This window comes from Drosophila mauritiana, chromosome 3R (assembly GCF_004382145.1).
Source record: "Drosophila mauritiana strain mau12 chromosome 3R, ASM438214v1, whole genome shotgun sequence".
NCBI lineage: Eukaryota > Metazoa > Arthropoda > Insecta > Diptera > Drosophilidae > Drosophila > Drosophila mauritiana.
In genome coordinates this window covers 27,668,318-27,681,019 of record NC_046670.1, presented here as the reverse complement: position 1 = coordinate 27,681,019, position 12,702 = coordinate 27,668,318, and the positions used below count along the sequence as shown (strand labels likewise).

Genomic DNA, 12,702 nt, shown 5'->3' with positions numbered 1-12,702 from the left:
GCCAGCGTCCACGCTGCACTGGCAGCAAATAAATTTTTGCCTCGAAATGCTGTTTGTGTTTGTTGTTAATAAGACAATTCACTCGAAGAGTTTGCAAAAGGGTATAATGCATTTTCAAAAATCTTGCGAGAGGTTAAAGCCAAAACCAAGAAGTGTGAAATTTTTCAAACTGCCTGCAGTAAATGCAGCGCATTGTTTTTTTGAGAGCTCGAATATAGAAATATCATTTATATATATATATTCTATATAATATTTCTAATATTTCCAATTGGTAGAGTATCCAAAAGTTTATAAACACATAGACTCTCGTTTTTACTCACTTCTCGAGTTGTTTTTCGCAAGAATCGCAAATTAGTCTGGGGCCTGGTTGATCACCTGAGCAAACTCGAACTCGAAACTGAACGCCTACGACAAATGACAACGCCGATGGCGACGCCAACATCTCAGCCATTTTATGTGCTCTCGGCCTCCGCCGGATTCTTTTTGTGTCAGTCGGTTTGCGGATCAGTCTCTGATCAGTTGAGTGGACCACCAATCCGGCGAAGATTGGGCGACCATGCTGAACGGAAAATTCTACACGGGCCTGCCGCCCAAAATGGTGGAGCGCCAGGCGGTGAAGGTGTGCAATCGCCAGGAGTCGCACTTCTTCTGGCCAGACGATTCCCGAGCGGATTCCGCGGTGGAGACCCGAGCAAAGAGGAGAAACAGCCAGCAGCTGGAGAAGCCAGTGGAAAGGATTACTTCCAATCAGAATGCATCCGACGAAGTGGACACACGGCGAATGTTCCACAAGGAGTTTGCCAGTTCTTCCATACAGTTCTATGATAATCTGCAGTCTAATCCTGGAAACAAACCTTCATTGGCAAGGGGTCTACGCAGGGAAATAACCCCAAAACTAACCGAAGTGAGACCCCAGGAATCGGATAACAAAGCCGAGGACACCAGCAGCCGTCGCAAGCAGGCTTACAGCTCCAAGATCCAGTTCTACGATTACGTAAACGAAGCAGATAACGCTACTCAAAATAACGCCAGGAGACCTCAAATGGACTTCAATGACAAGCGCGAAGTGGAACTGAATTCCAAGAACAGTCCCAAGCTGCAGGTCAAAAGAAATGTGCGCAGTTTCAGCGTGGAACTAGAGCCCAAGGTCACCAAGAAACCCCTGAACGACAGCCCCGAGTGGCGGCGACCACGCCCACTGCCGCTGCCCAAAAGGATACTGAAGCAAACGTCCCAGGATCAGGATCCCTACGACCACGTGGAAAGTCGAGTCCGAAGATTGCAACTAACCCGAAGTCCCGGCCTGCCCAAAAAGCATGTGACCTACAACGAGGAGGCTGCCGAGTACGCCTACTACGACGATCGGGTGGATCGGGAAGATCGCGAGGAGCCCGCCTACGAGACTCGTCCACGTCAGCAGCCAAATATGCCGACAGGAAGTCGCCAGCAGCAGCAACATCAACGCTCTTTTATGGAAACTAGTCGGAGCAAGCCATTAAATAATAATAATAATTATCAGGCCAGTGGTAGTGGTAGGAAAATCTTGCCAAAAATGCCACAGATCCAATCCGTAGTGGGTAACGCACACACTACCGACGAGGATCCCCCCGTGCCCTCTGACCCACGCAAACACCTGCGCAGCAGTCTCTGCTTCAGCGGCGACGCTTTGATGGTGGGCGGTACGGCGTCGCAGTCGCCGCCCACTGCGCAGGCGCGGCGCAGCTCGGCGGGGCAGAGAGTGAGCGTGGGTCTGCCGGACTGAGAGCTCCAGTTCGCGTGTTTAGTGATTAGTGCAGCTACACAGCGAGAAATGCTGTCGATTGCGAAATCAAAAACAAATAACTGAAGCGATTGGGTCAGTAGAATAATGTAGCCATCGTACATGAATATCTGTTTGAAATAGTATTATAAATATTTCTCTGTGTGGTAAGAAGACAGCAACAATCTGCATTGCAAATTGAAAGCCAACTGCGACTGCAACAGAAGCAGCAACAACATCTGCAGCACAACAGCCACATCAGCAGCAACGTTGATGCGACAGCAGCTGCTTTTCTAGGCACGGCAGCAGCTCAAACTTTTATTTAGTTTTTACTTTTACGATCACAATCTTTGAATTCACCCACATGCGAATGAATGAGTCGGCTTTTTTGTTGTTTTCGAGCGGTTGAATATACATAAACAAACCTTGATCTTGACTAATTTGTGAGCGATGCTGTTGTTGTGCACCACGATCATGTATTAATTTAGCTTTTAAAGCCAACGCAGAATAATCTATAATTATAATAATAGAGATATGCTAATAAACTGATACGTATATAACCAAATAAGTTTCGAATCGGGAAACATTCAATTAAGCCTTAAACCTACTATAGGCACAGAAATTATACATGGGCACTTGATCAATTCGTTTGGTATTCAGTTTTTAAACCAATAAAGAAACTTATGGCCAACAGAAGAGTGAAGTTCAGGTTTTTATATCATTATATCGAGGTAATCGAAAGCAGGCGCACATTGAACTTGGAAAGACTTGGTGAACAGAAACTTATTGATCTCTCAATCTCACTGATGGGCCCGTAATCTGTTTGGAAATGTATGTTATTCATAGAGCATAATGCCATTCGAGGCACCCTTTCGCGCGGCTTTTCTTTATCGACTCATTTAAATTCCCAACAATTTGCTAGTCTGGCAATCAAGTCCGTTGCTCTGGGCAGCTCACCTGGCCAGCCCATTTTGGGGCTGGGGCTGGGGCATTCGCAGGTCCCTGCCCCTAGCTCCTTTCACAAAACTTTCAGAAAGAAAGAGCCATTGAGGTGGCATTGTTAGGAGCCAGCGGAAATCCAACCAGCTCGCAGTCAAGTTGAAGTCCAAGTGCCAGTTTAAGTCGCGACTGGTCGGTTTCACAAGGAAGCGGGGCATTATGCGGAGTTGCAACCAATTGTCACTCGTGTTGAACTTGAGCTTGACCTTGTCTTGGAACGGGGTGTGGAATAACCACCCATTGTCCAGCCAGCAAATTGCAACAAGTGCGGCAATTATCCATCATATGCCACGGGGCTGCAATCAAGGCGGCATTAGCCGGGGATTTAATTAAGGCATCGCTTTAATTGCCGCCAATCTGCAGCTGCCATGGGAACCCAATTCAAAATCCAGAGACAGGATAAGCGTGCAAAATAATTGTGCAAATGAAGCGTGGTGAAATGTTACGCAACTCCCTGTCCATATCCACTGCCATTTCTCCAACCATTTCTTCGTCCATTTCCATTTCCACATCCACTTCCACCAACTCCGGGACAAGACAAACTGCCTCCGCTCATGTACGTCCATACGGCATACATCTTCCGCATTACGATCGCGCATCCTGGCCGATAGAAAGTAGTCCAAGCGTGCCGGCAAAAAAGGCGAAACGGGCCAAAAAGCAGCGCCAGCTGGCTAACATTTCCTGGCTCGACTTGGCCCCGGCTGAACCTGAACTTCGGGCCAAATGAGGAGAGAAGAAAAGTGCAGCGTTTATTGGGTAATACTCGTGGAAACCCGTTTGCCGCAACACTGATTTAAAAAAGTCGATAGGATAAGTGGTTCTTCTGCTTTTCAGTGGGTGGGTGGCTCGTGCCGGTCGACCTCATGCACATAAAAAAATTGCTGGCTTAAAGGGCGATGAATAGTTATAATATTTTTATATTACCATTTTCGTTTGTTGAACCTTTATTACGAAAATATGTGTACACTTCTATGATGATTGATAAGCAATTGTAAGTTGGTTACTATAGAATAAAGGCATTCTTTTACTTAGCTTTATATTAACAAGTTCGAGGTCGAATTACGCTACTCAAAAAAGCCATCAATCTTTGCCTATTAACTTTATTGTCGTACATTTTACATATCTAATTTGCTTACTTTCCTATTAAGTCACAGACCACAACCTGAGCCCCCTCCGCAGTTACAGCTTCGAAGAAGTAAATGGCCATCGTTATGTGTAATTACGGCCATAAAGAAACATTTTATTTATGCCCCCCTGCCCCATCCGATAAGTTGGTGCTCCATTTCCTAGTGGAAATGCAAATGATGCCTCACTTTGCGCGCGGTAAGCTCTTTTTTACTCCATGTTGTGAGTAGTAAGTCCATGCGTGAAGCGGAGATTTCGATCTGCTACTGACTAGCTGCTCACCTGGCAGGTTTCAATTGCGATTGCCATTGCAAAACATGTTGCAGCAGGTTCGAGGAAGCTGGCATAAAACTGTTGCGTCCGTTGGCCGAACTTTCAGTTTCGTTGGGGCCACGCTGGTGGTTAATACCGTTGAAGAGAGTTTTCACAAGTCGCAATCCCCCCGAAAAAGCCGCCACCCAAAATGAAAGTGTGCTGGAATGTAAGCTGTTACACCCGCAATCGTAGATTCACAATTAACTTGAAATGGATACTATCTTCATAGCTCTTCGCTGCAGCGGTGCTGTTAGTGACGGTCACCTCGGGGCTGAGACCCCCGCGATCCTACTATCGGAGGAGCTACTTCAGTGCAGTGGGTTCGGGATCTGGGCACGGACCTAGCTCCCTGCCAGGACCGGTGAGAATAGGACCTGCTGGTTACCTCCGCGCCGATCTGCAAACAAATGAGAGCAAGCACCGGCCACTGAGCAAAAAGTATCCCAAGAAGAGCCACTACAGACCCTACGGATCGGTGAGTTGGCCTAATAAATAAGATATCAAATAATAAAGTATTCCTTTTAAATATAGCAAGAGGAAGAGGACTACTCCGGCGAACAACGCTACAATTCGGCCGAATATTCAGGAGAGTCCTCCGTTCAGGATAGTCGGGAGTACACGATTGGCACCCAAATTCGCGTCCAGCACCCCATAACTGTGCCCAAGAAGTCCAGTTCCGGCTACCAGAAGCAGTCTAAATACGTGACGGCCATTCCCTACAAGGCATCTGGTTATGGATCCGATATCCACAAGCCCTCCGGTTATGGATCCGATGTTCATATTGGGTCTGGAGAGGATGTAGGACCTCCTCCGAAGAGATCGAAGTGGACCCCAGTGCAATACGAATCAGAGGCCGATCCCTTCCATCTAGTGCCACCTCCAAAGGCAACCGTCGCCTCCAGCAGCAATTCATATAGTGTTTATGAGCCCGAGCACGATGACTACGAGGTGGTTCCAGTGCCTCGACCAAAAAACCACGATCGCTACAAAAGCGTCGCCTCCAAGAAACAAATAGAGGCCTACCTGGAGGATCAGCAGAAGCTGCTCGACGAGGCCATCAAGGTTCAGCTTTTGAACAATCCGAAGCTGCAAAAGTTTTTCAAGGCCCAGGCGCAGGAACAGGAGCGTGAATCGCGGCCAGACCTCGAGATCGAGGATTTTGAGGCCTATCCGCCCAACTTTTCGGGGCCCGGACACCTGCGCAACAAGTACATCGAACACCCACCATCTTCTCCACCGAAGGGATCTCGATCACGCAGGCGCCCTCCAAGTGGAGATCTTAACCGACCACCCAAGACCATCATCAAACCCAAAAGGAAATACCGATCCACAGCACTGGTCATCAATGTGTGAGAGGGATTACTAAGTCCTGACTTAATCGTTAATTTAAATATCGTTTATAAATACTTAGAGTAGTCTTGTTGTACAGAGTATTTTTAAGTAATAAAAGACCATTTATTTTAAATTCCTTTTTTAACGACTTTATCTGGGAAGTTGCGCATTGATTGAACGAACGCATTAAAAAAAAATGATAGAAATATTTCAATGCATTAATTTATAATTTACTTATTTTAATATAAGAGTTATTTGGCACTTTAAACATAAATGTATGTATATTTTCATATCAACAGAACGGTGGCGCTCTCTATCGGTTTTTGATAGAGTTATACAGTATCGGTTATTGTCTCAGCTAAATGTTTGGTGTCCCGGCTATCTACCATTTCATGAGGAGAATTCGTCACCTAAGTGAATATGATAAGGATTGCTGCTGGCTTATGTGCTTTTAAAAAAATAAGATTATATCACTTAACTCAATTGCAAATACCTTTCAATTTAATGATGTTTTCAAGTTAATAATCCGCCACTTTAATCAAATATATTAACTACTCATCAATTTAATTAGATTCTGGGTTTGTCACACCCACATCCCCATAATTGGAGTGAGCTCCACATTTCACGACAAATTCTGGCGACGTTTGCCATTTTAAAAATAAACGCAGTCACTCATAAACGTGTGTTGTTCATAAAAATAGACGTATAAAGAACACACTGGAAGCAACACACCCATGAGACACCTGTTTCAGTCCCAGGCAAATTCTCGACTCTTACCTCTTTCGCAAATCCGAACGAAAATCCGCAATTGAGCAAGCCAATTCCATCGATTGCGATTGCCGCAAAAGTGGGTGCACAAAGGCACGCGGAGAAGAAATCATAAAAAACAATAAGCAGCAAAAAACAAAACCGAATTGATTTTCTTAATTGACTGAGCAGTTTCAACAGAAGCCAGACCCCAAAGCCAGCAAAAGCAAAAATCCAAACTCTAAGCCGGACCCTCGAGTCCACAACAAATCTGACCTTGAAAGCTAAGCTCTGAAAAGTGTTGCTAATATTGTTAATGTAATCGTTGTCGGTGGTGAAAAAGAATGCCAACCAATGGATGTGGAAAGTACAGAGGGAAAAATGTTAAAAATAATAACATAATAAAATAAATAATAAAATAAAAAATAGTCCTAAAAATATTTAAATTTTAATTAAGTTTTTATTTACACAAAAAATCATAAATAAAATATAGTTCTCATAATAATGAAGTCAAATTTGACAGATATTGAATGATATCAATTATTTAACCATGTCCTGAGTAAATTTATTATTTTCGAAGTAAATATATATGTATAAGTGCAATCAAATAATAGAATAGCAATCGGAGCTCGAATTAAGTTGTAAATTATAACACACATATGCTGAGAACTCAACAGGTGAGAGGAAATAGCAAATTAGCTGCCATTCTTGCGTTCGATTGTGCATGAAATATGCAAAATATTTGGATGTAATTAAGTTGCACTAACGCAACTGGAGCCTGACGGATCGCAATACCATTGGGAATTGATTTAGAGCCCCAATCCCCTAATGAACCAGTGCCACCCCCACTTGCACATGGTTTTCCGGCTTAGCCAGCGCCAGCGCACCAGGCTGATTTCATTTTCATCGGAATTTTGCACAATTGGCCAAGATTACTGTCAAATGAGCGAAACCCGTTTGAGGTCTTTCCTTGTTGGCCGCATAGAATCGTAACAGAAACTCGAAACTTGTTTTGCACGTACGAAAGTCGGTTGTGTAATGCCGCTTTTAGTGGGCGTTCACCACCCGAGGTGTTTAGATAAATCTGCTGGAAATTAAATTAGCTGCCACTGGCCGAAAAACAAAAGACTGCAGGACACGAACTTGGTTTCCTTCATATATTGCTTTTACACGTTTATAGTACAAATTGCTCAGACGTCCCAAGGCCCAAATTACCATAGTTTCTAAATTAATTTTGAACATTTTTCAACATCATCGAAGTTTATTGACTTCGCTTTTCTTGGAAAGACTTAAATGGAAAGTTTAAAGTTTAATGGGAAAGTCACAGAGAAAAAGGCCGATATTCTTAAGTTTTTTCATATTTCAAAAATATGCAAATGATATTTTGAATATATATTTTGTAATTTAAATCAGCAATACCCCTTGGGCAGCAGCGATTGATTTTCTCTGTGTAGGATTATAAATTAATAACAAACAGTACGCATATAGGAAGTACGATACAATTGCTCTTAAACATATCACACGAGAGTTTGATGGAGTCAAGAAAAGAGAAGGGTTCTAGTTGTGATAGGGAAAGTTGGAAAAGAAAAGAGGGTCCCTACTAATGAAGAAGATGCATAATGTCTGAGTGGGGGACAGTGGGGCTTAGACCTTGTTGAAGGAGTAGGTGAAGCCATCGGGCGTGCGGTTCAGGGACAGTTTTCCGGGAGGCGAAAAGCGGTGTGGGTTGGGGGTGGTGGTGGTGTAGAACGCCTGCTGGGGCTGCGGCTGCTGATACTGGGGCTGGGGCTGCTGATACTGGGGCTGGTACTGCTGCTGCGGCTGCACGGGCTGTGGGTTGTAGGCGGGCTGGGGAGCAGGACGGTACTGCGGCTGGGCAGCGGGCTGCTGGTAGCTCTGCTGGTTCTGGCCGAAGGAGGGATCGTTGTAGCGGGGATCGTAGGAACCATCATCTCCGTAGTCGTTGCTGCGGAAACTGGCCTGGGGCTGGGGAGCGGGAGCCTGGTACTGCTGTGGCTGGTACTGCTGCTGTGGCTGATATCCCGCTGTGGGCACGGGCTGTGGTGGAGCAGGTGGTGCCTGAGGCAAGTGATCTCCAGAAGCTTGGAAGCTATTTCGGAATAAACACCAATAAATTAATACGGGTTCGCGTATTGGTCCTATATAGTTTCCTTACCCATTTTTGCCAGCTGTGTACGAAATAGTACGCCTCTGGCCCGTGGGATCCAGATAGCTGTAGCTGCCATGACGTGTTCCATCCGCATCCGTCTCCTCCTTGAAGTTGATGCCATCCTCCTGCTCATAGGCAGCTCCGAACTTTCCATCTCCGGACAGATAACGCTGCTCACTGATGATGGCCGCCGTTTTGGGGTCCTGGTGATAGTGCTGGCTGGAAGCCAGGGCCACCAAGGTGGTCAGTGCAAGCTGTCAAGAATTCAAAATGAATTGTACAATCTACAAGTATATATGTGCTACTAATTCATTAATCTGAACCATTATTACTTAAAGTAATAAAAGGTAAGATTTTTATAGTCAGATGCTTTCACTTTTTAATGTATATTCTAATATCCTGGTTGGAATTGACACTTTTGTCTGTAAGGTTGATTACTTTTCTCTTAATAGCTTTTAAATTGTTTGAACACCCTTGAATAAAACACAACTCACAAATCTGAACATTTTGGTGCGGGGAGTTTGGAATATCCTTGTCAAGCGTAAACTGCACACAATTTTCTCTTCTTCTCGAGGGGGTTCACACGCGCCTTTACGCTTACAAGTCGGTTAATTGGGAAATGGGACCGACGGCAACGGATTTGTGGAGTTAACTGCCTTCCGCAACGGCGCCGCCCAAGCTTTTTATAGTCCGAGCGGGAACCTTGGATGGCTGGATCGCCGATCGGCTCCGCCTAGGCACTCCAAGCTATGTAATTGTGTTGGTACTATGAACGTTAACGGCAACAACAAGTCGGCCAAGTCGGCGTAACAATAACAAGAATCGAGCTAAGTGCTCCAATAAGTCAACTTTGGGCGAGTATTGGTATCGCGGTCGTGTTGCCAAGTCGTTTTACCAGTTTCGATCTCTTTCGCTTGGAGCGCCAACTTTTGCTTTCTATATATACGAATATATGCTATATGCACTTAGTTCCACCGTTTCTGGCTGCACCAGGCCCAAGCCCAAGACGAAACTATTTTTTAATTATTTCAAAAGTTTTTCAGCTGTAATCCAGCCTCAGCGCAGGTATCCTCATCTGGGAGGGGATCTATCGAAACCAGGAATTATCAATTGGTTCTGCAGAGCATGATGCAATTTTCATGGCAATAGTTTAATTTGGGCGTAGGCAAAAAATAAAATGTATGAAGCATACAAATAAAATGGGATATAAAATGGATTAAATAACATGCCTTTATATTACAATAATGTTCAACCTTTTATTTTCTGCCATTAACGCGGCCTAAGCTAAAAAGAGAAATAGAAAGTAACTACACCTTGTGGAAGAAATTGGCATAAGCCTCGTTATTGTTTTTTGATTTTTCCAGTGTGAAAATCCCGTGGAAACTGTCGATTGTGATGGATAACTGGGCGGTCGCCCTCTGCCGAAAATCCGAACAGATCTTGGGAAATTCGCCAAACGAGCGTTGTTAAATTTTCACTCCCCTCTTCAAGTTGTAAAGTTGTAAAGCCGTTTGTTTGCCTTTTAGCTGGATTTGCAATCTGCATGTGCATGGCCAAGTTGATTTATATCTAGATCGGACTGAAAAGCTGGACTTTGTGGTGTGGCCAAAAGCGCTTGGCAACAATCGCCAGAGTTACCGCAATGTGTTTGACTTGTTGACTCTGCGCTGGCTTCAATTATTTATTGTGTTTGAAATGTCTGGCATTGTTTGGGCTTGTTTATGGCCAAAGCAGTTGGCCGCCCACCCACATGCCACATGCCACACGCCCACTCCCACGCCCCCCACTTTGCGTAATGTTTGCAGAGAACTTTTGGCATTATTTATGATCTAACAATGCAAGCAGGTCAGGATCCCCAACTTAGGTGAAGTTTTATATCTAGAGTCAAATGAAAATTAAATTATCTATATATACATTCATTTTAATTTAAAAAAATTTTTCCTAAGTCCTTAAATTCGACGCAAAGAGAATTAGAGCATTTAGGTATGCAAATCGTGTTTTCATATTTTAATGAGCGATTTCCACACAGCGGCACACTCTCGCACACAAAGTAAAGCCGCATGGGGTCGAAGATTTCGAGTAGCAACACTCTCATTTTCACCGTTATTTGCCCTTTTGCAAGTCGCCATCGTCTGAACATCGCCATCATCATTACCATCGTCATTATCCGGCGGGCTTGTTTGTGTGGCCAAAAGCGGAGAACGCCCTCTCGCAGCAGGAGGCGGTGATCAGAGCAGAAAGCGGTAAAAGGAGGAGGAAATTAAATCAGTTGACAAACAACAACAGGAACTGCAGCTATGGCATATAGCTCCGGAATATATACTTATGTGCGAACGCCATGGCAAGGAGGCGCTGGCAAGAGCAGCGGATCCAAGGTGAGGCCGAGCAGTTGAGCATGGCCGGATTAGCTTGAGGGTGTGCCCATCGGAGGGTTGAAACGGTCCAGCTACAGTGATCACTCGGAAAACGCGAAGTTTAAGAATTTCTTATACTTAAAATATCCATAGAAATGGCACCACAGTTATAATTCAAAGTACTCCAAAACTATATCTTAATTCTCTTATAGAATAACTTACATTTGCAACTTTATTATCAATTAATTCAAAATATTTCATTAAATCCGTTATGCTCGAGCGCCCACTGTACTCCGGACACGTCCTTCTTCGCTGGCCTCTCTGCTGCTGCCTTTTTGATTTCCATTTCGATTTTGAGGCGTTTGCCTGATGCGACGATACTGCCACCCAGAATTTCGAGGGAGGGAGTTGTACCAGGAGGTTGATTTTGTTGTTATTTCTGTTGTGATTGCCCCGTCATCTGCAGCAGCCAGAAAGAGATGGCTGATGGGCCCATTCAGCGTTTTATTTGTCAGGCTTTCACTTTGGCCGAGTTAATCACAATCGGCGAAGAGATAATGAGGGTTGTGCCCTCAGGGAGGGGATGCATCATGCAAAGCAGAGCGTTTTCCTCATCCTCATCCTCGTCCACATCCATGCTGTCGTAATTCCGCGTTGTCTCTCAATTATTTCAGCTGCTATTCCGAGTCCAGGAGCCCGGGTCAGAGCTGCGGACCAGGAAACTAGGAACTACCACCCGAACAAAGCGAAAACGAGCAGGCAGATATATGGGCAGACAATTGCGATTATTTGTAATTCAAGATGCAGTCGAGCGTTTTCTGAAATCGAGCGAGTCAACTCCGCGCGGAAGGTTAACAAAAATTTAATGCTAAACGCTTATCGGTTCCATCATCACCATCTACATCTCCATTTCCATTTCCATCAGAAGTCAAAACCTAACTCGCCAAACTCGTCGGGAAATACGATCCATTTATTCCTGGTGGAAAGGAGGCAAGGAGTTTCAGATGATGGGGAGATGGTGATTTGATAGCTGATTCACGGATGACCCTGCACACTCGTCAAAAGTCAGTCAGACAACTCTAGGTACACTGCTAAAAAATGCGCATATTCCTTGAAATAAATATTGAACTCTGATTAGGTACTGTTTATAAGGATTTATCAAAAAACTAAATTTTTTAAGATTTTTATGAAAAGAATTAATATTAATCGCTATTATCATATAATTCCTATAATATTAATATACCTAGAAATTGGTTCCTATGTATTTCCCCTAAATACTGCTCCAAATCCGACTTCAATCACTCATCCTTTATGAATGTGTAACTCGATATATGTACGTATACTTTAACTCCCGTGTAAGTGCCCGCTAATTGCGCATCTGCTGAATTTTCACATCGCGTTTCCATTTTCCTGGCCACGGTTTCGCTTACCGTTTGACTTTTCCTCCGGCCTAGCAACATTACTTTAAGCCATAAACTGTCGCATAACTAACGTGGTTTATATGGCTTAAAGCGTTTACAGCTCCACTGGACCAGTTTCCCCACACGCACACACACGCATTGGCCCGTTGGCAATATCAAGGTCATTTTACGTGGGATTATTGCGTGTTTTTCTAGTGGGGCGAGGGGGAAGCGAAGAGGGCGGTGGAAAACGAGTTTTTCGCATGCGTAGCGGTTTTCGCAATGCATTCGCAGACTTCCGCATTTCGGGGGCCTGATTACTGGGTTCGGCTGTCTGCGCAGCGTGCGAATATGCAAATCGAACAAGGAGTGACGTCAAAATACCAGTGAGGTGGAAAAGGAAGCGGAAAATGAATAACTGAGAGAAATAAGTAGGATTAGAACCATAGTGCCAATAATTTTAATCGACTGCACACAATTTCTGATTAAATGACAACATAA

The 12,702-nt window shown here is 44.3% G+C and overlaps 3 protein-coding genes across 3 annotated transcripts; 2 read left to right on the top strand and 1 right to left on the bottom strand.

Moving 5' to 3' along the window:
- The first annotated feature begins 508 nt into the window (after positions 1 to 508).
- Positions 509 to 2,445, top strand: LOC117145594. The gene has a single exon (XM_033311308.1). It carries the CDS (start codon positions 557 to 559, stop codon positions 1,760 to 1,762), a length of 1,206 nt encoding a protein of 401 aa, XP_033167199.1. The 5' UTR covers positions 509 to 556; the 3' UTR covers positions 1,763 to 2,445.
- Positions 2,446 to 4,253: 1,808 nt separating this feature from the next.
- LOC117143622 lies at positions 4,254 to 5,670 on the top strand. The gene is made up of 3 exons (XM_033308388.1): positions 4,254 to 4,364; positions 4,428 to 4,673; positions 4,730 to 5,670. Exons 1-3 carry the CDS (start codon positions 4,347 to 4,349, stop codon positions 5,549 to 5,551), a joined length of 1,086 nt encoding a protein of 361 aa, XP_033164279.1. The 5' UTR covers positions 4,254 to 4,346; the 3' UTR covers positions 5,552 to 5,670.
- Positions 5,671 to 7,518: 1,848 nt separating this feature from the next.
- Positions 7,519 to 9,107, bottom strand: LOC117145445 (DNA translocase FtsK). The gene is made up of 3 exons (XM_033311104.1): positions 8,942 to 9,107; positions 8,454 to 8,701; positions 7,519 to 8,387 (listed from the first exon to the last, which is right to left on the bottom strand). Exons 1-3 carry the CDS (start codon positions 8,951 to 8,953, stop codon positions 7,922 to 7,924), a joined length of 726 nt encoding a protein of 241 aa, XP_033166995.1. The 5' UTR covers positions 8,954 to 9,107; the 3' UTR covers positions 7,519 to 7,921.
- Positions 9,108 to 12,702: the final 3,595 nt, after the last annotated feature.

What these genes read in the sequence shown, in the direction of transcription:
- LOC117145594 (XM_033311308.1), top strand. Translation starts at nt 557, where the DNA reads ATGCTGAACGGAAAATTCTACACGGGCCTGCCGCCCAAAATGGTGGAG.
- LOC117143622 (XM_033308388.1), top strand. An exon ending in ACTACAGACCCTACGGATCG is followed by an intron (nt 4,674 to 4,729) that starts GTGAGTTGGCCT and finishes TTTTAAATATAG; the next exon opens with CAAGAGGAAGAGGACTACTC.
- LOC117145445 (XM_033311104.1), bottom strand. An exon ending in TACACAGCTGGCAAAAATGG is followed by an intron (nt 8,388 to 8,453) that starts GTAAGGAAACTA and finishes ATTCCGAAATAG; the next exon opens with CTTCCAAGCTTCTGGAGATC.